Source organism: Dermacentor variabilis, chromosome 2, assembly GCF_050947875.1.
Source record: "Dermacentor variabilis isolate Ectoservices chromosome 2, ASM5094787v1, whole genome shotgun sequence".
In the NCBI taxonomy this organism is placed as follows: Eukaryota; Metazoa; Arthropoda; class Arachnida; order Ixodida; family Ixodidae; genus Dermacentor; species Dermacentor variabilis.
In genome coordinates, this window is record NC_134569.1 from 135,192,302 (window position 1) to 135,209,429 (window position 17,128).

The window sequence follows — 17,128 nt, forward strand, 5'->3', positions numbered from 1 at the left end:
TGGCTCTTACCCACGATGGGGGATTGGCCAAGAAATGGGTGGATTATTCGAAATTATTATGAAGCATAAATTTCCTAATAGCTATTGAAATAGCATTGAATAGCACCGTCAGTAGAAGGATGGGCACCTGAGACGCCGCCGTTTCTTCCTCTTCTTTCCTACGATGCCTTTCGCATCTGACTGCTGGTTCAATTCAAATTTTTTCACCTGCGTGCTCGTTCGTATGGGGAAGATACCAGCCACTAGTGGTTTATATACAGGGTGTCCCAATTGTTGTGTACCAAGATTTAAAGATATGCAAATGCCACGTAGGTATACGTTTAATCTACGTTTATTGAGAAAATGAGGCTGGTTTTAGCCTCTATACGCTGGGTAATCTTTCCATCAGCGGTGATATGTCGATTCATGTTCTGAGTAGTTGTCTGTTCCTTTAACGATCATATTGTGGAAGCACACCTCAAAACAGTACGACACTTTCTATTGCATCAATACATACAAGTTTACATAACTGTCTGATCAAAAGTGACAGCTCAGCTCATCATCGTCATCATCATCAGTTCATCGTTAACAAGCGCCTTCCGTGCTGAGCTGTCACTTTTGAACTATTTGACGGTCATCGATTTCTTTTGTGACATGACTTTGAATTTTAAGTGTTCGACTTACTTATACGAGGTGACTTTAAGTTTGGGTGTGTTTTTATGCGATTTTTTTTCATACCGAAGGCCTTCATTATTTGCGTTTCATTGCGATAAAGCGCAGCCGGCGCGAGCCAAAATAAAAGCGGGGGGGGGGGGGGAACCAACGTTTTCTAAACGTCATATATTAAATAAAAAAGAATGCAAGCGTTCACGAGTGCATTATTACGATATTTACCGCCCGATGCGACATGTTGCGAACCGCAGCAGCGGTGCGGCCATTTCTAAAATCACGACAAGCTCATGCACGTGCGTTTACCAATAAGGTAGCATATACCAGTATAGCGGAGACGCAAGTGCACGCAATCCACGAATGAAAAGCTCCAGAGGAGATAGTCCACACGATCCGAAATCCGATATGTTTTCGTTTCAGTTTCGCTCCGAAAAAAAAAAAAAGAAATTTATAAAGTCGTAACTTTTCGGTTCAGTCTGGGTTCGCGCAGAAGTAACCTTTCTTTGTTTCTTTCGTTCTCTTGCGGCAGGGGGAGGGGGGCAGGGTTTGGTTTAGTTTCGGTTTGGTACCGTGATCGATATCGATAGCAGGCGCTCGGAAGAGGCCGGCAGATGCGTTGTGAACAATTCGATTCGCTCGAATTTCAGGCGAGCAGCGCCTAGCCATGGGCTTCTGCTTTCTGGAGAGAGGCCTCAAGGACCGACTCGTTCGCACGGTCGAATCCAGCCGGGACTACATTCGGAAGCGCGAGCCGATCGTGATCCAGGAGCCGATAGCCGACGGCCCGCTGCTGTCCGTGCGGAACGTGCGCGTCTACGGCGTGCACAGCGTGAGCATCGAGGGGGCCTCGATGCGATGCAACCGCAGCTTCCTCGAGCTGGAGGCGCACCTTGTCTTCCAGAGACTGGAGGTCTGTCTGTTTGATCTGTCTTAATTAGTGCCCGTTTTGTGGTCAAACACCTTGTAGTGTACATTGTGAACCGACTACCGGTGAAACCGTGATTGCGTGCAACTGTACTTGGCGTCTCATCGTGGAGCGCACAATTAGCCGCATAGCGAACTAGCCATGGATGCGATTGATAATTGTGGAGGCTGTTCGACGCGGCGCCACTTTAATTACGGCTGCAGAGTCGAAGCTCGGCAGAACAACGTGCGTAGTGTACTGTGTTTTACTTTAGTCTTTAGATTTGTTCTGTTGCTCTTCCTTTCCTCTCTCCTCCCCTCCTTCCTATCTTCCATTTCTGTGTTGCTGTCACCTCCCTTCAGAAGGGTAGGCAGGCGTTGTGCCCCTTCCGGTGGCAGTTGCCAGCCTGCTCCTCGCTTTCCCTTTCCTGTTAACTGTGTATATGTGTTCAAAACAAATAATAATAATAATAATTGTGGGCTGGTATACAATCGTTTCTCCTGTGCAAGCGGCTTCCAGCGAACGTTGGCGAATTCGCCTCTCCCTTCACTCTTATTTTGATACCGTTTATGTCACGCGGTATTACACTTATTCGTTCATTCAGCAGTTCCTAATAAAAACTAAATGATTGAGCGGCAAAAAAAAAAGAATAATGAAATAAGTTAGACGCGTACAAGATAGAGCATGGCACAGGTGTTCAACATTTAACAGTCCGGCATTCAGCAGTCTGTGTGCCGCAGAAGCCGGTGACCTACACTGTAAAACAATTTACACCCGAAAAAGTGAAAAAGGGTGTAAATGTGTCTATAACTATCACCCTTAGGGTGTTATCTATATAATGGACACCCTAAGGGTGTGAGTTATAGACACATTTACACCCTTTTTAACTTTTTAGGGTGTAAATTATTTTACAGTGTATACTTAGCCATATTTCCAATTACACAGGGGTACATCAGTCTCTCGCCTTTGCCAGAACAAGTATGCCGAGTCAATCGAAGTTCTACAGGTGTCATAAATTGTTGGTTTCCTTTCTCGCTTTGCACTAACCCCGCAAGTTCCAACGTATTAATTCTTGTTACGCTGATCCCCTGAGTTTAAATATCTGATTTAAGCCAGGGAAACTTAATGAAATACCCATATAGTAGCATTTTTGACGCGCTGAAACGAGTTTTTTAATTGTATATATTTCCGCAAATCATTACCAAGGTATTATTACGCTAAATAATTTTTCTTAAGTCACGTTTCGTTCTTGACAGCGAGGGATGTTAACCAGGCTTAATCCGGAAGGCGTAATTATATAAGTGGCAAAAAAGCACAAAAAAGAAATGCCAATAAGCGGAAAAACTTTACAGCACGCACACAAAGCCAGTAGCGCTTTCGCGACGGTGTTATTGGTCCGGAATCTACTCCGCGAAAGATCTGTCACTGAAGAGGCGCGAGTGACCATGTATGAAGGGCAGTCGCGCAACAACTGTTTTGAGGTTTCTTATTCATCATCCAGTGATTTGTAGAACATATAGAAATTACAGTGTTTATAGGAGTGTGTGGAAGGGAAGAGGAAGGAGGGAGGGGGAGGGAAGGGCACATTCTCTGCAGCGGGCGTCGTAATTGCGTATATTTCGTTCGATGACGGCCACATAGTCCAGACGCCATCTAACGATACAGTTACGACACCCGCGGCATAAGCTGATCAGCAGTCAGCGTTCGCAGGTGGGTCGGTCTTCCGCCTCCCAAGAGCTGGCCGGGCACAAACTGCTTAGCTGTGCTGATGTTGCGAGAACTGGCGTGTTTGGCGTGACGCATATACACGGCCGAAGGCCAGCTGACAGAGATGTCTCTCGACGCAGTTGGCTCGCATCACCACTCGCTTGTCTGCCATTGTTCCTGCCCTTTAGGTCCTCTTCGACTTCACGGCGTCCAACGGCGTTTTCCTGGCGGGCGACTTGTACCTGGTGGCCGAACCTTGCGAATTCGAGGCCACCGTGCTGTTGCCAGCCGAGAAAGGATCGCGCGTGCTGCTTACTTCGCTGCGTGTGCTCGAGCTTCGAGTCTCCGGCCTCAACGTAAGCGGGCCGCTTTCGCTGGCCTTGGCGGACGCGGACAGCCCGGGCGGTCTGTTCACGGTGCGACCGGACCACAAGCTCGTCGCGCGCGCATTGGTTGGCTTCGTTCAGAGGTGCTTGGACCGAATCGAGTGGAAGGTGTAACAGAACTTTGAGATAATTTGTTTTGCTCGTGTGTCGGGTATGTTTCTTTTTTTTTCATTGGAGAGGACATAAAAGATTGGTTGCCTTCCTAAGCGAGACGATCCTTCCCTTTCTGCTATACTGTGATGTGGGCTTTTCGAAATCTTTTGTCACTCGTATTGAGAAGGCGGACAACGCCGCGTGTGACGACGGCGCTGTCGCTATGGAAACTGTGGAGCACATTCTTGTGGCTGTTCTTGTTATACAGTGATGCACAGAGGCGATCATTCGCGACTATGCTAACTTGCGTTGATGACCAAATCGATTTACGAAGAGACAATTTCGGAATGAAGAGTCGTCGCAGCAGAGGGTGAAGAGGGCGCTTCAGGGCAACAGACTTGTACACATGCTTTTAACATTGACTTATGTTGGATAACCGTTAACAGCAGTACGCATGTGTAGTATGTATCGTGTCTCTCATCTCTATTTAAGTCTTTATAGCTTCCCTCGCCCTCTTTGTAGATCAGCAAGCATGGATCCGAACACACTGACTTGTCTGCATTTCTTGTTTCAAAAGCGTTCTTTGTGGTTTGATGTGAACCTGATTCATCTTGCGAATTTAACGTGCCATGCGGTATCAGTAAGCAAGTGCCACTGTGTTGTCCGAGTAAAGGATAGTATCTCTCGTCTGCACATGGCACTTGGTCGTTGTCGATGATTGGCCAAGTCCGCTTAGTGCCCTCCAAATGAGCGCGTAAGTCCATTTATTTCGTCGCAGATGGCACTGCGCCACCGAAACGGACCTCCAAGGCGTAACGCCACTGCCTACCGCACCAAGATTGCATGCGGGTAAATTTCAAGCGGCGTGTCATAGGACTACCATCAAGCCGATGTGAGGTTATGCTGGAAAACCGGCAATATGAGCGGGCCCATTAGCTGGCAAGCGAACGACGACTCAGTCACCGCTCCGAACCCGTGGGCTTGCTACCGGACGTTCTACAGCAAGGCCAAACAGAGGAACTGCGCAGCCTACAAACACGTCGCAAAGAAAACCCCCTGGCTACGATCCATGGTCGAGACAACTTTCTCCCCAGAGGAGCACAAACCCTTTAAACCAAGACAATAACCGGGTATATACGCCATGATAGACGACATCATGCATTGCCTTACTGCAGTGATGACGGTAACGCAATGACCCCGACTGTACCCCGTCCTCCCGCAATCACGTGATTACGGACGGTCGAGGTCATTGAGCTGCGGAGGTTGCTCTGCAAGCGAAATGGTACTAAAGCGAAGTAACACCAAGTATTCATCAACTGGTGTGGGAATGCGAATGACTCGAGACATCCCGGAAAAAATACCGGCTTAAGGGGGTTTACATTTTCCGATAACTGAGTCTGAAACACGGTCAAACAGTCACTTAACTCACTTTGAAGCTTCGCGTTTGAAGCTTCTGTAGTGAGCCAGAGCTCCCTTACCTATTTCCCCAAAAAGGCTTAGAGCCATTGCTTAAACATATTTTTTCTCTCTCTCTAATATCAAACGCCTGGTGTCCATAATTCATGATACATCAGGGTCAGAGTGGCTTACACCGACTACACCTTAAATACAAAGTTCAATACAAATACAAGTACAAATACGAAGGATGCGCGGTATATACGTGTGTACCACCTCCCGAGCGCGATACTGCGGGGCATTCTTGGACCGCGAAGAAACACTACTCGCGCATTAGGTGCAACGAAATAGCTTCCATTTCTTGTGAAGAGCTAAAGGCCTTCATACTTCACGGACAGGTTGAGTGTGTGTGCATGTTTGTGGATATATGTGCCGCTTGTATGTCTGGGTGATCACTGTGTGTATCATGTTTCTTAACCAACATCAGGAATCGAGTAGCGTGTGCCAGGCATTTGCGTTCATATATCTCCCGCTTTTCATTAAAAACAGCACCTCTTTATTGCTTCATTAGTCCTCTATATAGATTTTTTTCTCTAAACATCCAGCCTTCGAGGAAAATGTCGAAGCCTTAGTTCGACCAGAAACTAGACCAAACAGGCCTTTCTTTTGATGTTCTCTCTCTCTCTCTCTCTCTCTCTCTCTCTCTCTCTATATATATATATATATATATATATATATATATATATATATATATATATATATATATATATATATATATATACGAGAAGGAAGGGGATTAACCGAGAGGCCCGATTTTTTTATTAGTCATATCATAAGAAGCCAACAAACACTGACATCAAGGACAACATAGGGGAAATTACTTGTGCTTAATAAATGAAAAAGAGAAACGATAAATTAATGGAAATGAAAGTGGATTAAAAAGCAACTTGCCGCAGGTGGGGAACGATCCCACAACCTTCGCATTTCGTGTGCGGTGCTCTACCAATTGAGCTACCGCGGCACCGTTTCCCCATCCACTTTCTTGGGTATTTATGTTTCCTAGTAGAACCCATGGGAGTGTTAGCCAGCGCCACCACTCACAGACCGTGGCGGCGGATGTGGAACATCCTTTCTGCCGCAGGCGTCACTAGAACGTGATCTTTTTGATGAAGGCAACCGTTCAATAAACCCACACATGCTACCTGAAGGCATCAATGTTGCCGGATTCGAGACTATCGTTATGTAATCAATTATGGGGTTTTACGTGCCAAAACCACTTCCTGATTATGAGGCATGCCGTAGTGGAGGACTCCGGAAATTTTGACCACGTGGGGTTCTTTAACGTGCACCTAAATCTAAGTACACGGGTGTTTTCGCATTTCGCCATCGTTATGTAATAAACGAGAAGAAAAGGGGTTAACCGAGGAGTCCGATTTTTATTAGTCATATCATAAGAAGTCAACACACACACACACACACACACACACACACACACACACACACACACACACACACACACACACACACACACACACACACACACACACACACACACACACACACACACACACACACACACACACACACACACACACACGCACACACACACACACACACACACACACACACACACACACACACACACACACACACACACACACACACACACACACACACACACACACACACACACACACACGCGCGCGCGCGCGCGCACACACACGCACACGCACACACATGTATTGCTATAATTGCTTTCACACTGCGGTGAAGGAGTGCGTTTGCCTCGTCCCCTTAAAATACTTCAACGTTACGTACAGTGAGATCACGAGAGTCCTTTAAGAAGCATCAAATAGACGCATTTATATACGCTACTGTGTATGTAAATATCTAACAGCAAGATCACAAGAACCGTTTCTTTTAAAAATATATCTTTGGTTATCCGCCCATTACTTAGAGCCTTTCCTTCACTTTTATTTTTTTCTTCTGCATTGGCATGCCGGTGAATGTATGCGCAGCCAAAACACTCTGCTTTGTTTTCTCTCGCACCGTCTTGATGTATTTCGCGCTGTCGTAACACTAATCGGGCAGCCGATAAATAATATCAATCTCAATCACTTCTTTCATCCATTAATCTGAAATTTGATCGACCTATCCGCGCTCAACCAGAGCGCGCAAAAATAATTGAACTCGACATACGGGGACTTCAGCGTGGATTGAGTGAGGTTGGTCCTTCTTGCCGCTTGTCCTGCTTGTCCTGCTTGAGCGTGCTCTGAGCGAGAAGTGTTGAGCTTCAGAGAAGTCGGCAAACAGAAAATTAACAGATGTCAGCTGCAGATAAGTGAGTAAATGCACATTTTATTTACGCCGCGTTGCGCAAACATTTCCGTCATTAGCGTTTCGTCTTGCGTAACGCTTACATTTAATATTTGCGCAGACATCAAAGAAGGTTTCGCTTCACGACTATCCCCGCATAAGCGCGGAATCCGCGCATTTGGTAACGAACCCGAAGAATGAAAACCTCCGAATCACCACTAGTGACTGTAATTAAACGTGTCTTCAGCAATACGGTGGGCCGCAATGTTGCTTGAATGTTAATCGCATGAACGTCGACAGCCGTCGTGAGGTCGGTTTCGCTGGAATGTCCCCTCAAGTGGCGAGAGCCCACATTATCATTCTGCACTAGCGACACGCTATAGAGTTATTTTCTCCTAATACATTAAATTAATTTACCGGGTTCAACGTCCCAACGCAGCCTATGTTTATGAGAGGAGCTAGTGCGGGGAATAATTTCGATCAGCTCAGGTTCTTTAGGGGCCAACTTCAACAAAACATCACTTTGGCTGCATCGGTTATAAATAAACAGCCTGTTCTATTAAAGCAATATCCGCAGAGCTGTGCGGCCTGGCAATTGTCTAAAAAACATAATCAATTTTAGCCACAGCCTTTGAAAAGCACCTTGGGAGACGACGCGTGCGCGATGGATATGAGGTATATCCGGCACGTCACTTCCGATATATTCAGCGTGGCGTTGGTATCCGCCTAATCTCAGAACGCCACGGAGAGGAGTCGCGCTGGTTCTCAACGTTCTGAGTCGTGCGTCACCTCCGACGAGCGGTAATGGCAGCGCTTATTTAATTCTTTTTTCAGCTTCGATACCGTAAACGTCTTCTTGCGAACTTTTTGTGACGCATCCACTTTTGCATTGAGACGTGCTCTACACTCGTACACAATCTGAAACTGGGCTTTCTTTTTTTTTTTTTTTTTCGCAGTCCAAGATGTACGTCGTTGCAGTTGGCCTTTAACGCATGTCCAAAGCACGATACAACACGAGTGTTGCTCTGTTTTGCGCTCGTCGGGCTGCAGCCGTCGGGGCCGGAAATCGAGGCCGCGTGATCGTGAATGGCCCTTTCTTTACCAGCGGCAACAAATGCTGCCATCAGCGCACGTGTGTTGTTGCCATATTTCAGACCTGGTGAAGAAATTGCAAATTTGACGTGAACGTGAATGAAACGTTTAGCGCTTTAAAGAACATCGCCCAACTCTGTTGAACTGCATACATTCAAAGTGAATGGGGAGCCAAAAAATCTGCATTTTTTTTTATGGTGACAAAGGGTTAGTTAGTATAACGCCACAGCCACGAAGGGAGCGCAATGTGCGAGCAGATAGATGTACGACGTCTGCTTTGGTTGTGCCCTGGAACGCGTGCAGTCAGGACCAAGATGCTGATAGAGGCCAGATTGAAGCCATGATAGCGGCCCATGTCTATAACGGGGCAGCTACGACAGTTAATTTGACGATGGACGAGTTTTCAGAGATAATGCTATACAGTTCTTGCAAAACGTAGACTCCGCATGCTCTTTCTGTATGATTTTCTTTAACTTCATTTTCTTTTCTCATTATGCCTTGCGACACTAGAATGAAAGAAAGGAAGAAAAGAAAGAAAGAAAGAAAGAATGAAAGAAAGAAAGAGGAGGAAAGAAAGAAAGCGTCACGGCGGCAGGTAGCTTGTTTTGCGTCAAATAAGGGAAACTGTTGATTTTGTCACATTACGTGCTTATCTGTATGAAAAAAGAAAAGGAAAGGAAGCCCGCAAGCACCGTAAATCCTGTATCCAACAACACCATATTCATGTGTCAGAAGAGATCGTGTCATCTTTTTTTTTATGGGACCCTACTGGAAAGCTACATTATCTCATGTTCCCGTGTTGCATATGTACATACATATATGAGTTATGGTGCTAATGTTCCTTTGCGTTCGTTTCCTTGTTTTCGTTTCTTCATCTTTAAGTATCTTTGGAAGATGATTTTTCTTGGCAAAGCTCTGATATTTATACGGCGCATTACTTTTTATAAAAAGAAGCGGATTCGATTTTTAAAGGCTTACGCAACCTCCATCGCTCGAGCCATGCTTTCTGCGCAGCCGTTTCTTCACGGTTTCAAAATGCTTTAACGCAAGCAGTATATACGATGCATGGTCTATGTTCGCTCCGACGAACGAGAATAATTTCTCAGGTAAACCAAACGAAAGACACGACTGAGCAGAAAAGTTATTTAACGTATTTCGAGCATTCATATAGCTGGGATACCAAAACACGACATAGCAAGCACTTTTTTCTCGCATATGGAGCACGTATACACGAAGCTGCAATAAATTTCTGAGCCATCACCTTTTAGTTTGCGCAGCCGCCGTTGCATTTTCAGTGTCGGCGGAGTAGGCACGTTCAGGGGGGTTTATTCTTGGGGCGTCTGAATCAATACAGCTTTTTCTTCATGAACACGGTTTCTGTCATTCCACGCGGCAAGGCGCAAGAATGTCGGTTGAATAAATGAAGTAACTCTCTTGGGCGCCGTAGAATTTAACAATGACACTTTTAAATATGAGACCCTGTAACTTCCCGAACATTGACATTTGCGCCGGCAGACTGCCTTTTCTTGAAGTATGTTGTTGTTGCTTATACTCCATGTGATACTATGCGTGGAGTGCTGCGGAAGCTAGAGATCGATCACCAAAGTATATCGGTTCGCGCACTTTCGTCCGTATTTCGCTGCGCGCCAATGGCTTTTTGCTCGTGAAGATGCCACCGACGGGCTGATAAAAAACAAAAAATAAAGAATAAAAAGAAACGAAAAGTAAATCAGTCTAAGGCAACGTATTAGCAGCCGTACAAATACACGGTTTGTTTCTTTTTAAGGAAATTGTTTTTTCACTTACTAGTGAATCCAAATAAAGAACAGTCTCACCTACTTGCTGGCGAGAACACCGGAATACTTGTTGGTGCGAAGGTAGGCACTGCGGAAAGTCTCTCTATACCAGCAACGTTGCACGCGATATATGAAACGGAATGTTGTCTTAAATGCTCATGACGCCATTTCTTTAGCATTCCTGCGACGCCTCTACACCGTGTGCCCCAGCTAACATTAGCCTTACTGTTCAAAGAAAAACAAGATTTAAAAGAATACTACGATATTACGATACTGCCCAACGCGAAATTTGAACGCAGCTCGACACTTCTTTTCATTTCGGGATATATTGAGGCAAAGAATTTAAGATCGAGATCACTGCACCTACTGGCAGATGGGCCAGTGCAGTCAGCGAATTCGCAGAGGGAGGCAGAGCTGCGGTCTAAAAAGTATGCAGATCACACGCACTGTGGGAATCGATGTAAGCGAAGCTTTCCGTGCTGTATGATTTGATTGACGATGATTAGCGGTTACGTTGACGGCTAAACTTAATTTCTTCAATGTTTAGCCTATCACGAGAGTGGCGAGTTGATGTTAAACGTTACCTTCGTGCACCACTGCTGTTTGTCTGCGTAGTACACAGAACACACAGGGAGAGGTGTTTGCTTGAGTCATTGTTGTGCGCCATATTTCATAACCTCTGAGAGTGTTGAGGCACATCCCACCATGGCTGAACTGTGAAACTTGAATTGGATTATGGGGCTGTACGCGCCAAAACCACAATCGGATTATGAAACATGCCGTGTCGCCTTCCTTCGTCCATTGTTTTATTTGGCGCCTTCGTTGTAATCATATTTGCATAGTGTTTATTTTTCGGAAAAACCAGCAACGTACTGTACCTTACCTTGAACATAAGCTTATCCAGTTTCCCCGCAACCGCAGGAGGGTTCCCTTGCCTTCTCACGTCACCCCTCCCCACCCTCCCTTGTATGGGAACCGCCTCTTCTCCCTCTCTACAGTTCTATCTACGCGCCCTCTGGACTCGCACCTTATAGAAAGAGAATTGCTGCAGTTTCTGCAATCCTTCTGAGGGGAGTCAAGAATAATTACACACCCGCCGTGGTTGCTCAGTGGCTATGGTGTTAGGCTGCTGAGCACGAGGTCGCGGGATCGAATCCCGGCAACGGCGGCCGCATTTCGATGGGGGCGAAATGCGAAAACACCCGTGTACTTAGATTTAGGCGCACGTTAAAGAACCCCAGGTGGTCAAAATTTCCGGAGTCCCCCCACTACGGCGTGCCTCATAATCAGAAAGTGGTTTTGGCACGTAAAACCCTATAATTTTTTTTAAGAATAATTACAGCTGCCAAGAGACTAATGTGGCGACGCCCTAGGAGCTCCAGAGGGCATTGTGCACATTCGACGCGGTGGGGTGAAAACGACTTCCTCCCGTCGCCTTTCCTCTCTTACTCGCTCCTGTCATGTACACACACGCTCTGAACCACCCCCCGACGCGTTGTGCCGGACAGCAGCAGCATCAGCAACAGCAGCAGCAGCAGCAGTGGGAAAGTCGAAGGAAGAGGCAAAGAAAGCTTCGCTTTAAAATCGCGGTATAATGTACTATTATAAGATCTACGGCGTTCGGTGGCCAGAGGCCTGACCTCCGGTCACCGTAGGTCTTAGAAATGTGTTTTGCACCTTGTATTTTTTCTTACAGCGAAGGTGTTAAAGGGAACTTTCTCCAGGATCGTGTGCGATGTGTTAACACAAAACTATCATTGTCACGATCGGTTTCAGTGTCTTCTTCCACAGCTGGTTCGTCGGCGCCCCTCTGCGCTACCGCGCGAACGCGCTCGTACCAGTGCTCCCGCGTTCGTCGTCATCATTAATAATTAGTAAGTAGGTAATTAATTAAGGACCACAAAGACGTAACCAATTCTACAGCGAAGCTGTTAAGGGCTAGTTGCCTCATTATCGTTCCGTGTGTAGACACAAAACTCCTCATACGTGTGCCGATCCCGAAGATAGTGCAATACCGGACCGACCCGCGGCGGTGGTGAAGCATGCAGGCGTTAAGCACTCCCCATACGCGGGCCGATCCCGAAGATAGTGAAATACCGGTTCCGACCCGCGGCGGAGGTGAAGCAGGCGTTAAGCATGCAATCTCCATACGTGGGCCGATCCCGAAGATTATACAATACCGGGCCGACCCGCGGCGGAGGTGAAACAGACATTAAGCACTCCCCATACGTGGGCCGATCGCGAAGATAGTGAAATACCGGGCAGACCCGCAGTGAAGGTGCAGTTAGCCATTAAGGGGCCCACATACACAGCTTCGCTGGTCATCCGTCTTCACACAGTCGAATGACACTGTCTTATTGTTAACGCGGCAGTGTTAATGGCCCCGTTTCGCTGAAAATCTGGTGTCGGCGTCCCAAGTCGACCGTCGTTTTGGTTAAAATAATTCGAACCACGCACACCCAGTGACGCAGGCCCTCAATGTAGCGCGAGCAAGTTACTGAAATAATTGAATTTCTCAAAGTAAAATACATAAGACAAGTGGTGATATACGACTTACGCACAACCGGCATAGATTATAGCACCGGATTGTAATTTGGGGGGGGGGGGGGATATACGATAAAACATAATTCTGTTATGCAAAAACTCAAAACATAAACCGCTCTTCCAGCGTTTCAGCCATTCATTGAGCGGTTATGGTCTCCAAGATTTGCGCGCGCCGGCGCGCGCAAATTTCAAAGGCCATAAAGTGGTTACTCCCGGTTACACCTCCAGATGGCGCTCATCTGCGCTGTCACCCAGCGGTCGATTTAGGCACCACTGGCCTCCTTGTATCCCTTGGGTTCAGCGAGAGCAAGGGAAAAGTAAACATGTCCGCAGTTGAGATTAGTAAGAGGCGATTGGAAGATTGGTGGAAGAAAAGTAGGGAAACGACAAAAAACGGAGACGTACAAAAACAAAGTTCGCAATAGGGGATCAGAAAATTTGGTTGTGGGAGTTCATAGTGTTTTTTTTCTTTTTTTAACCTAGGTAGGACATTAAGCAGTATGATGGACAGAGCTTGGTGGCACTACCCACCACCCCGTTCCAAAGGGGTCTCTCATAACATCCATCCATCCATCGCGGTCCACGCAGGAGGCCGCGTTTCTACCTAAAAGCTCTGAATTTGGAGGCCTTACTTTACACGTCCACGATACGTGGACTAGAGCAGGCCGCTCGCCCCACAAAGGGCAGGTATGCCCATAGAGTAGAGAGCAGGGTGTATCTTACCAAGTATTTGGAGGTGTGGATATGTGTGCACGAAGAAAATCCGCAGCCTTCACAATGCCCGTTGTATCTTCATTTGTCGTGGTTTATATCCGAGGAGGAAATTTTGCTGGCACGTGTATTTAACAGGCTGGATAACTACAGATTGTAGTCTAAGTGCTTGAAATAAGGTTCGACGCCTTTTTTTTAAAAATTCTGTCAGGGCTTCTTATCTCCAAAATATGTTAGAAGTTCAGCTGAGGTGAAAAGTCGTGCAAGAACCTTGTGTCACTGTTGTTGCTAAAGCCAAATAGCCTTACTTTGTAGAAAGTATTCAACGGTCTGCGTCTTCACTCTGTTTAGTATCGTGTGAGCCTAATATGAGTCACCTTTGTTGAGGTTGGTATTTTTGGAAATAGGTATTCTCACTATTTGTCTCGTGAGGAAAATATAACAGCCCCCCCCCCCCCAGCTCTCGCTGTTAATGGTCACTATAAAACAGTCTGCAGAAACTATCGCAGAATGAATGTTGGCGCTAATGACATTACCGCACCACGCTTAACCTAACCTATAATTAGCGCACCACGCTAGTTAGGTAGCGATACCTCTCGAACCCTCCAACATGACGAAGCCTTATACGATGCGGCGATAAACGAATGCAGCCGTACATCTTTCAAAGGTTGCTTGGATGCGCTTGAGTAGCGGAGCGCAAGCAGGCATATATTTCACATTTTGCGTATTTGGTGGGCTTTTGTCTTTTCTTGGGAAAAAGACAATCAGGAATAATTCAGCACGAAATAAATACTTAATTCGGAGGTTATTTAAGGTGCCTTAGAACTATGTTGACATGTTGTTGACAGCTTTGTGATAATTGACATGTTTGCGATTCAAGCAATAATTGAAAAGTTCACTACTTAAAAGCAATTAATTGATAAATACCGCATGATGAAAGAAATACTGGCTGTATGTACACACTACAGCCGCTGCGATGCAGTCGGTACGATTTCTCTAGAGCTCTCTTTTTTTAATACCAAGAGCTTGGTCCAAGTTAACTCGAACACCCGGTATAAAAGTGAGTACGTTAATTGGGTTATACATTTGGCCACTGCCGAGCATGCAGTGCTCTCCAGAGCTGCTGAAATGGAGAGGTGCACCGTGGCACAGAAAACTGATGTCTTGACTATAGTTTCGATATTCACAAGAACCACTTGAGAGCAGTATGAACTCGGCGCACGTGCATGCAACATTCGGTTTTTCCACCACGAGAGCTCTCTCAAAAAGAACACAGAAGACTTGAGCACCCAAGGCCCTTCGGACGAGATGATTGCTTTAATGTAACAGCCAAGGGAGAGAGAGAGAGTAAACATTATAGAAAAGAGCACACGAGCGTAGGTCGACATAGTTCACTTGATATTGATATGCTGATGCTCTAACCATTTGTCCATCAGCCCTTTTTGTGAGAACTCGCGCTCCCGCCATTTTGGTGAAAAAAACAATGTCACATGAATTCGCGAGTACCTGGCTGTGCACAATCGAGTACTTTTTTCGATCGCGCTCACGGCATCAAGCGAAGCGCGATGATCTTCGCCAGGCTGACGCAGTTTAAAGGGTGTGGTTCAGGCGGCGCCACAACATGCGGATATAGTTGCCACGCAAGTTCAAGCACGTGCGCGCTTCGTTTTTCAACAGTTCGGGCACGTGGATTGCCTTTATTTCGCCGCCGGATTCTTTTGTTTTCCACGTGTGGCCAGCGCGTTCACCTATATTGCAGCTCGCGCAAGGGTCTTCGCGCAGCCGCTCTTTGAGTCAAAACTCATTGCTTCGCTTCCGCGAAAAAGAAAAAAAGAAGAAAGGCTGATTCTGAAAACGAAGGTGCGCGGAGTCTTCCGAGTCCACCATCAGGCGAAGAGCCGTTGCCGTCGAAGCAGAAAGAGCTCGTGGAGCGCGGCATGCGGCACGGCCCGGAGTGCCGGTAGCACGAGCAGGGCCTGTCCGAACCGGGCCGGGCTGTGGGGCCTCGCGTGGCGCATGTACTGCTGCAGCGCCAGGTGAGACTGCTCCAGCAGGCACTCCACCTGGCCCGAGGCGCACAGCTCGCGCTGACAGTCTGCGGCACAGAGAGAGAGAGAGAGATAGAGATAGAAAGGAGTAATTTTAGTGATCGAAGAGGCACAGCCGGTGGAAGTCGTTGCAGCCTTGCGTAGTTACGTGGAAGTAGACACCGCTACATCGGAGGAGCTGTTGCGCGCGTCAACTCTGCTTCATTTGGGTTTTTATCACTCTGTCTGTCATCCCCTCTGCCTCGCGCAGGCTATAGCCAACCGGATGTCCGTCAGGTTAACCTACCTGCCTTTCCTTGTTCTCTCTCTCTCTGTCCGGCGGTGCTGTTGTGAACGTTCAAATTACTTTCGACGAATTTGCCAACTTGTCAGCTCTGATTGACTCAGAGGGAAGGTATACGCGCTCTCCCTTACTGGCCCAAAAAGCCAACACGGCGGAATTCGACTATCCGGAATAAAAAAAGAAATCATGGGGTTTTACGTGCAAAAATCACGATCTCATTATGAGGCACGCAGTAGTGGGGGACTCCGGAATAGTATGGACCACCTGGGGTTCTTTAACGTGCACCTAAATCTAAGTACACGGGCGTTTTCCCATTTCGCCCCCATCGAAATGCGGCCGCCGTGGCCGGGATTCGATCCCGCGCGACCTCGTGCTCAGCAGCCCAACACCATAGCCACTGAGCAACCACGGCGGGTCCTGTCCAGAATAGAACCACGTATTAATTTCCACCACTAGGGGCTCGTACTGCAGCCTAATAATTCGGTACACCAGCTTTCTTTTTAGTTGATTTCTTTTTTTCTTTTTCTTTCGCACCCTCATCGAAACGCTACCGTTTCTTGGGAACATAAAAACGGAATCAATCGTTGTTGTTAAGGTAAGCAAATGACCTCGTGGAAGACGAGATAGAAGAGAGGAGAGGCGGGGAAGTAAACCGTACACATGCCCGGCTTGCAACTCTGAGCTGCGAAAAAAAAAAAAAATGAAGGAGAGAACGAGCACTAGCCGCGGGCACATATGTGGCGGTGCCCACCGGTTTTCTGAAAGTTCGCAGAGGCCCACCAACTTGAGAAATATTAGACTTGAGAATATCTTTATTTATGAAAGCGGTCTCTAGTCCAGCCGGCTTTATGTTATCCGGATAGGGTGGCGCTGGAAGTAGTAACCGAAAACTAACGACGTATAGGGTAACGTGAATCAGTGTGGACTGAAGTATCACCTTTTCAAAACATGATTTATTTTTATTTATTTATACAAAATACCCCTAAAGGCCCTCACGGCTGAGGGCTGAGGGGGGGGGGGGGAAGGGTTACAGGCAATTGATAAAAAATACAATACACCACAAATTCTTTGAAAACACATTTTCGCACACATCATGCGACATTAGAATACAAGTACCAAATACTGTTAATTCCGACAAGCACAAAGAAAAGAAGCAATAACATGCTCAAGGCAGTAGTCCAAGAATTACGCCAATTATACATCTT

General features: G+C 46.7%; 1 protein-coding gene across 1 annotated transcript; it reads left to right on the forward strand.

The window, feature by feature from the left end:
- The first annotated feature begins 1,230 nt into the window (after positions 1-1,230).
- LOC142570986 (uncharacterized) lies at positions 1,231-3,808 on the forward strand. The gene is made up of 2 exons (XM_075679282.1): positions 1,231-1,558; positions 3,448-3,808. Exons 1-2 carry the CDS (start codon positions 1,313-1,315, stop codon positions 3,757-3,759), a joined length of 558 nt encoding a protein of 185 aa, XP_075535397.1. The 5' UTR covers positions 1,231-1,312; the 3' UTR covers positions 3,760-3,808.
- Positions 3,809-17,128: the final 13,320 nt, after the last annotated feature.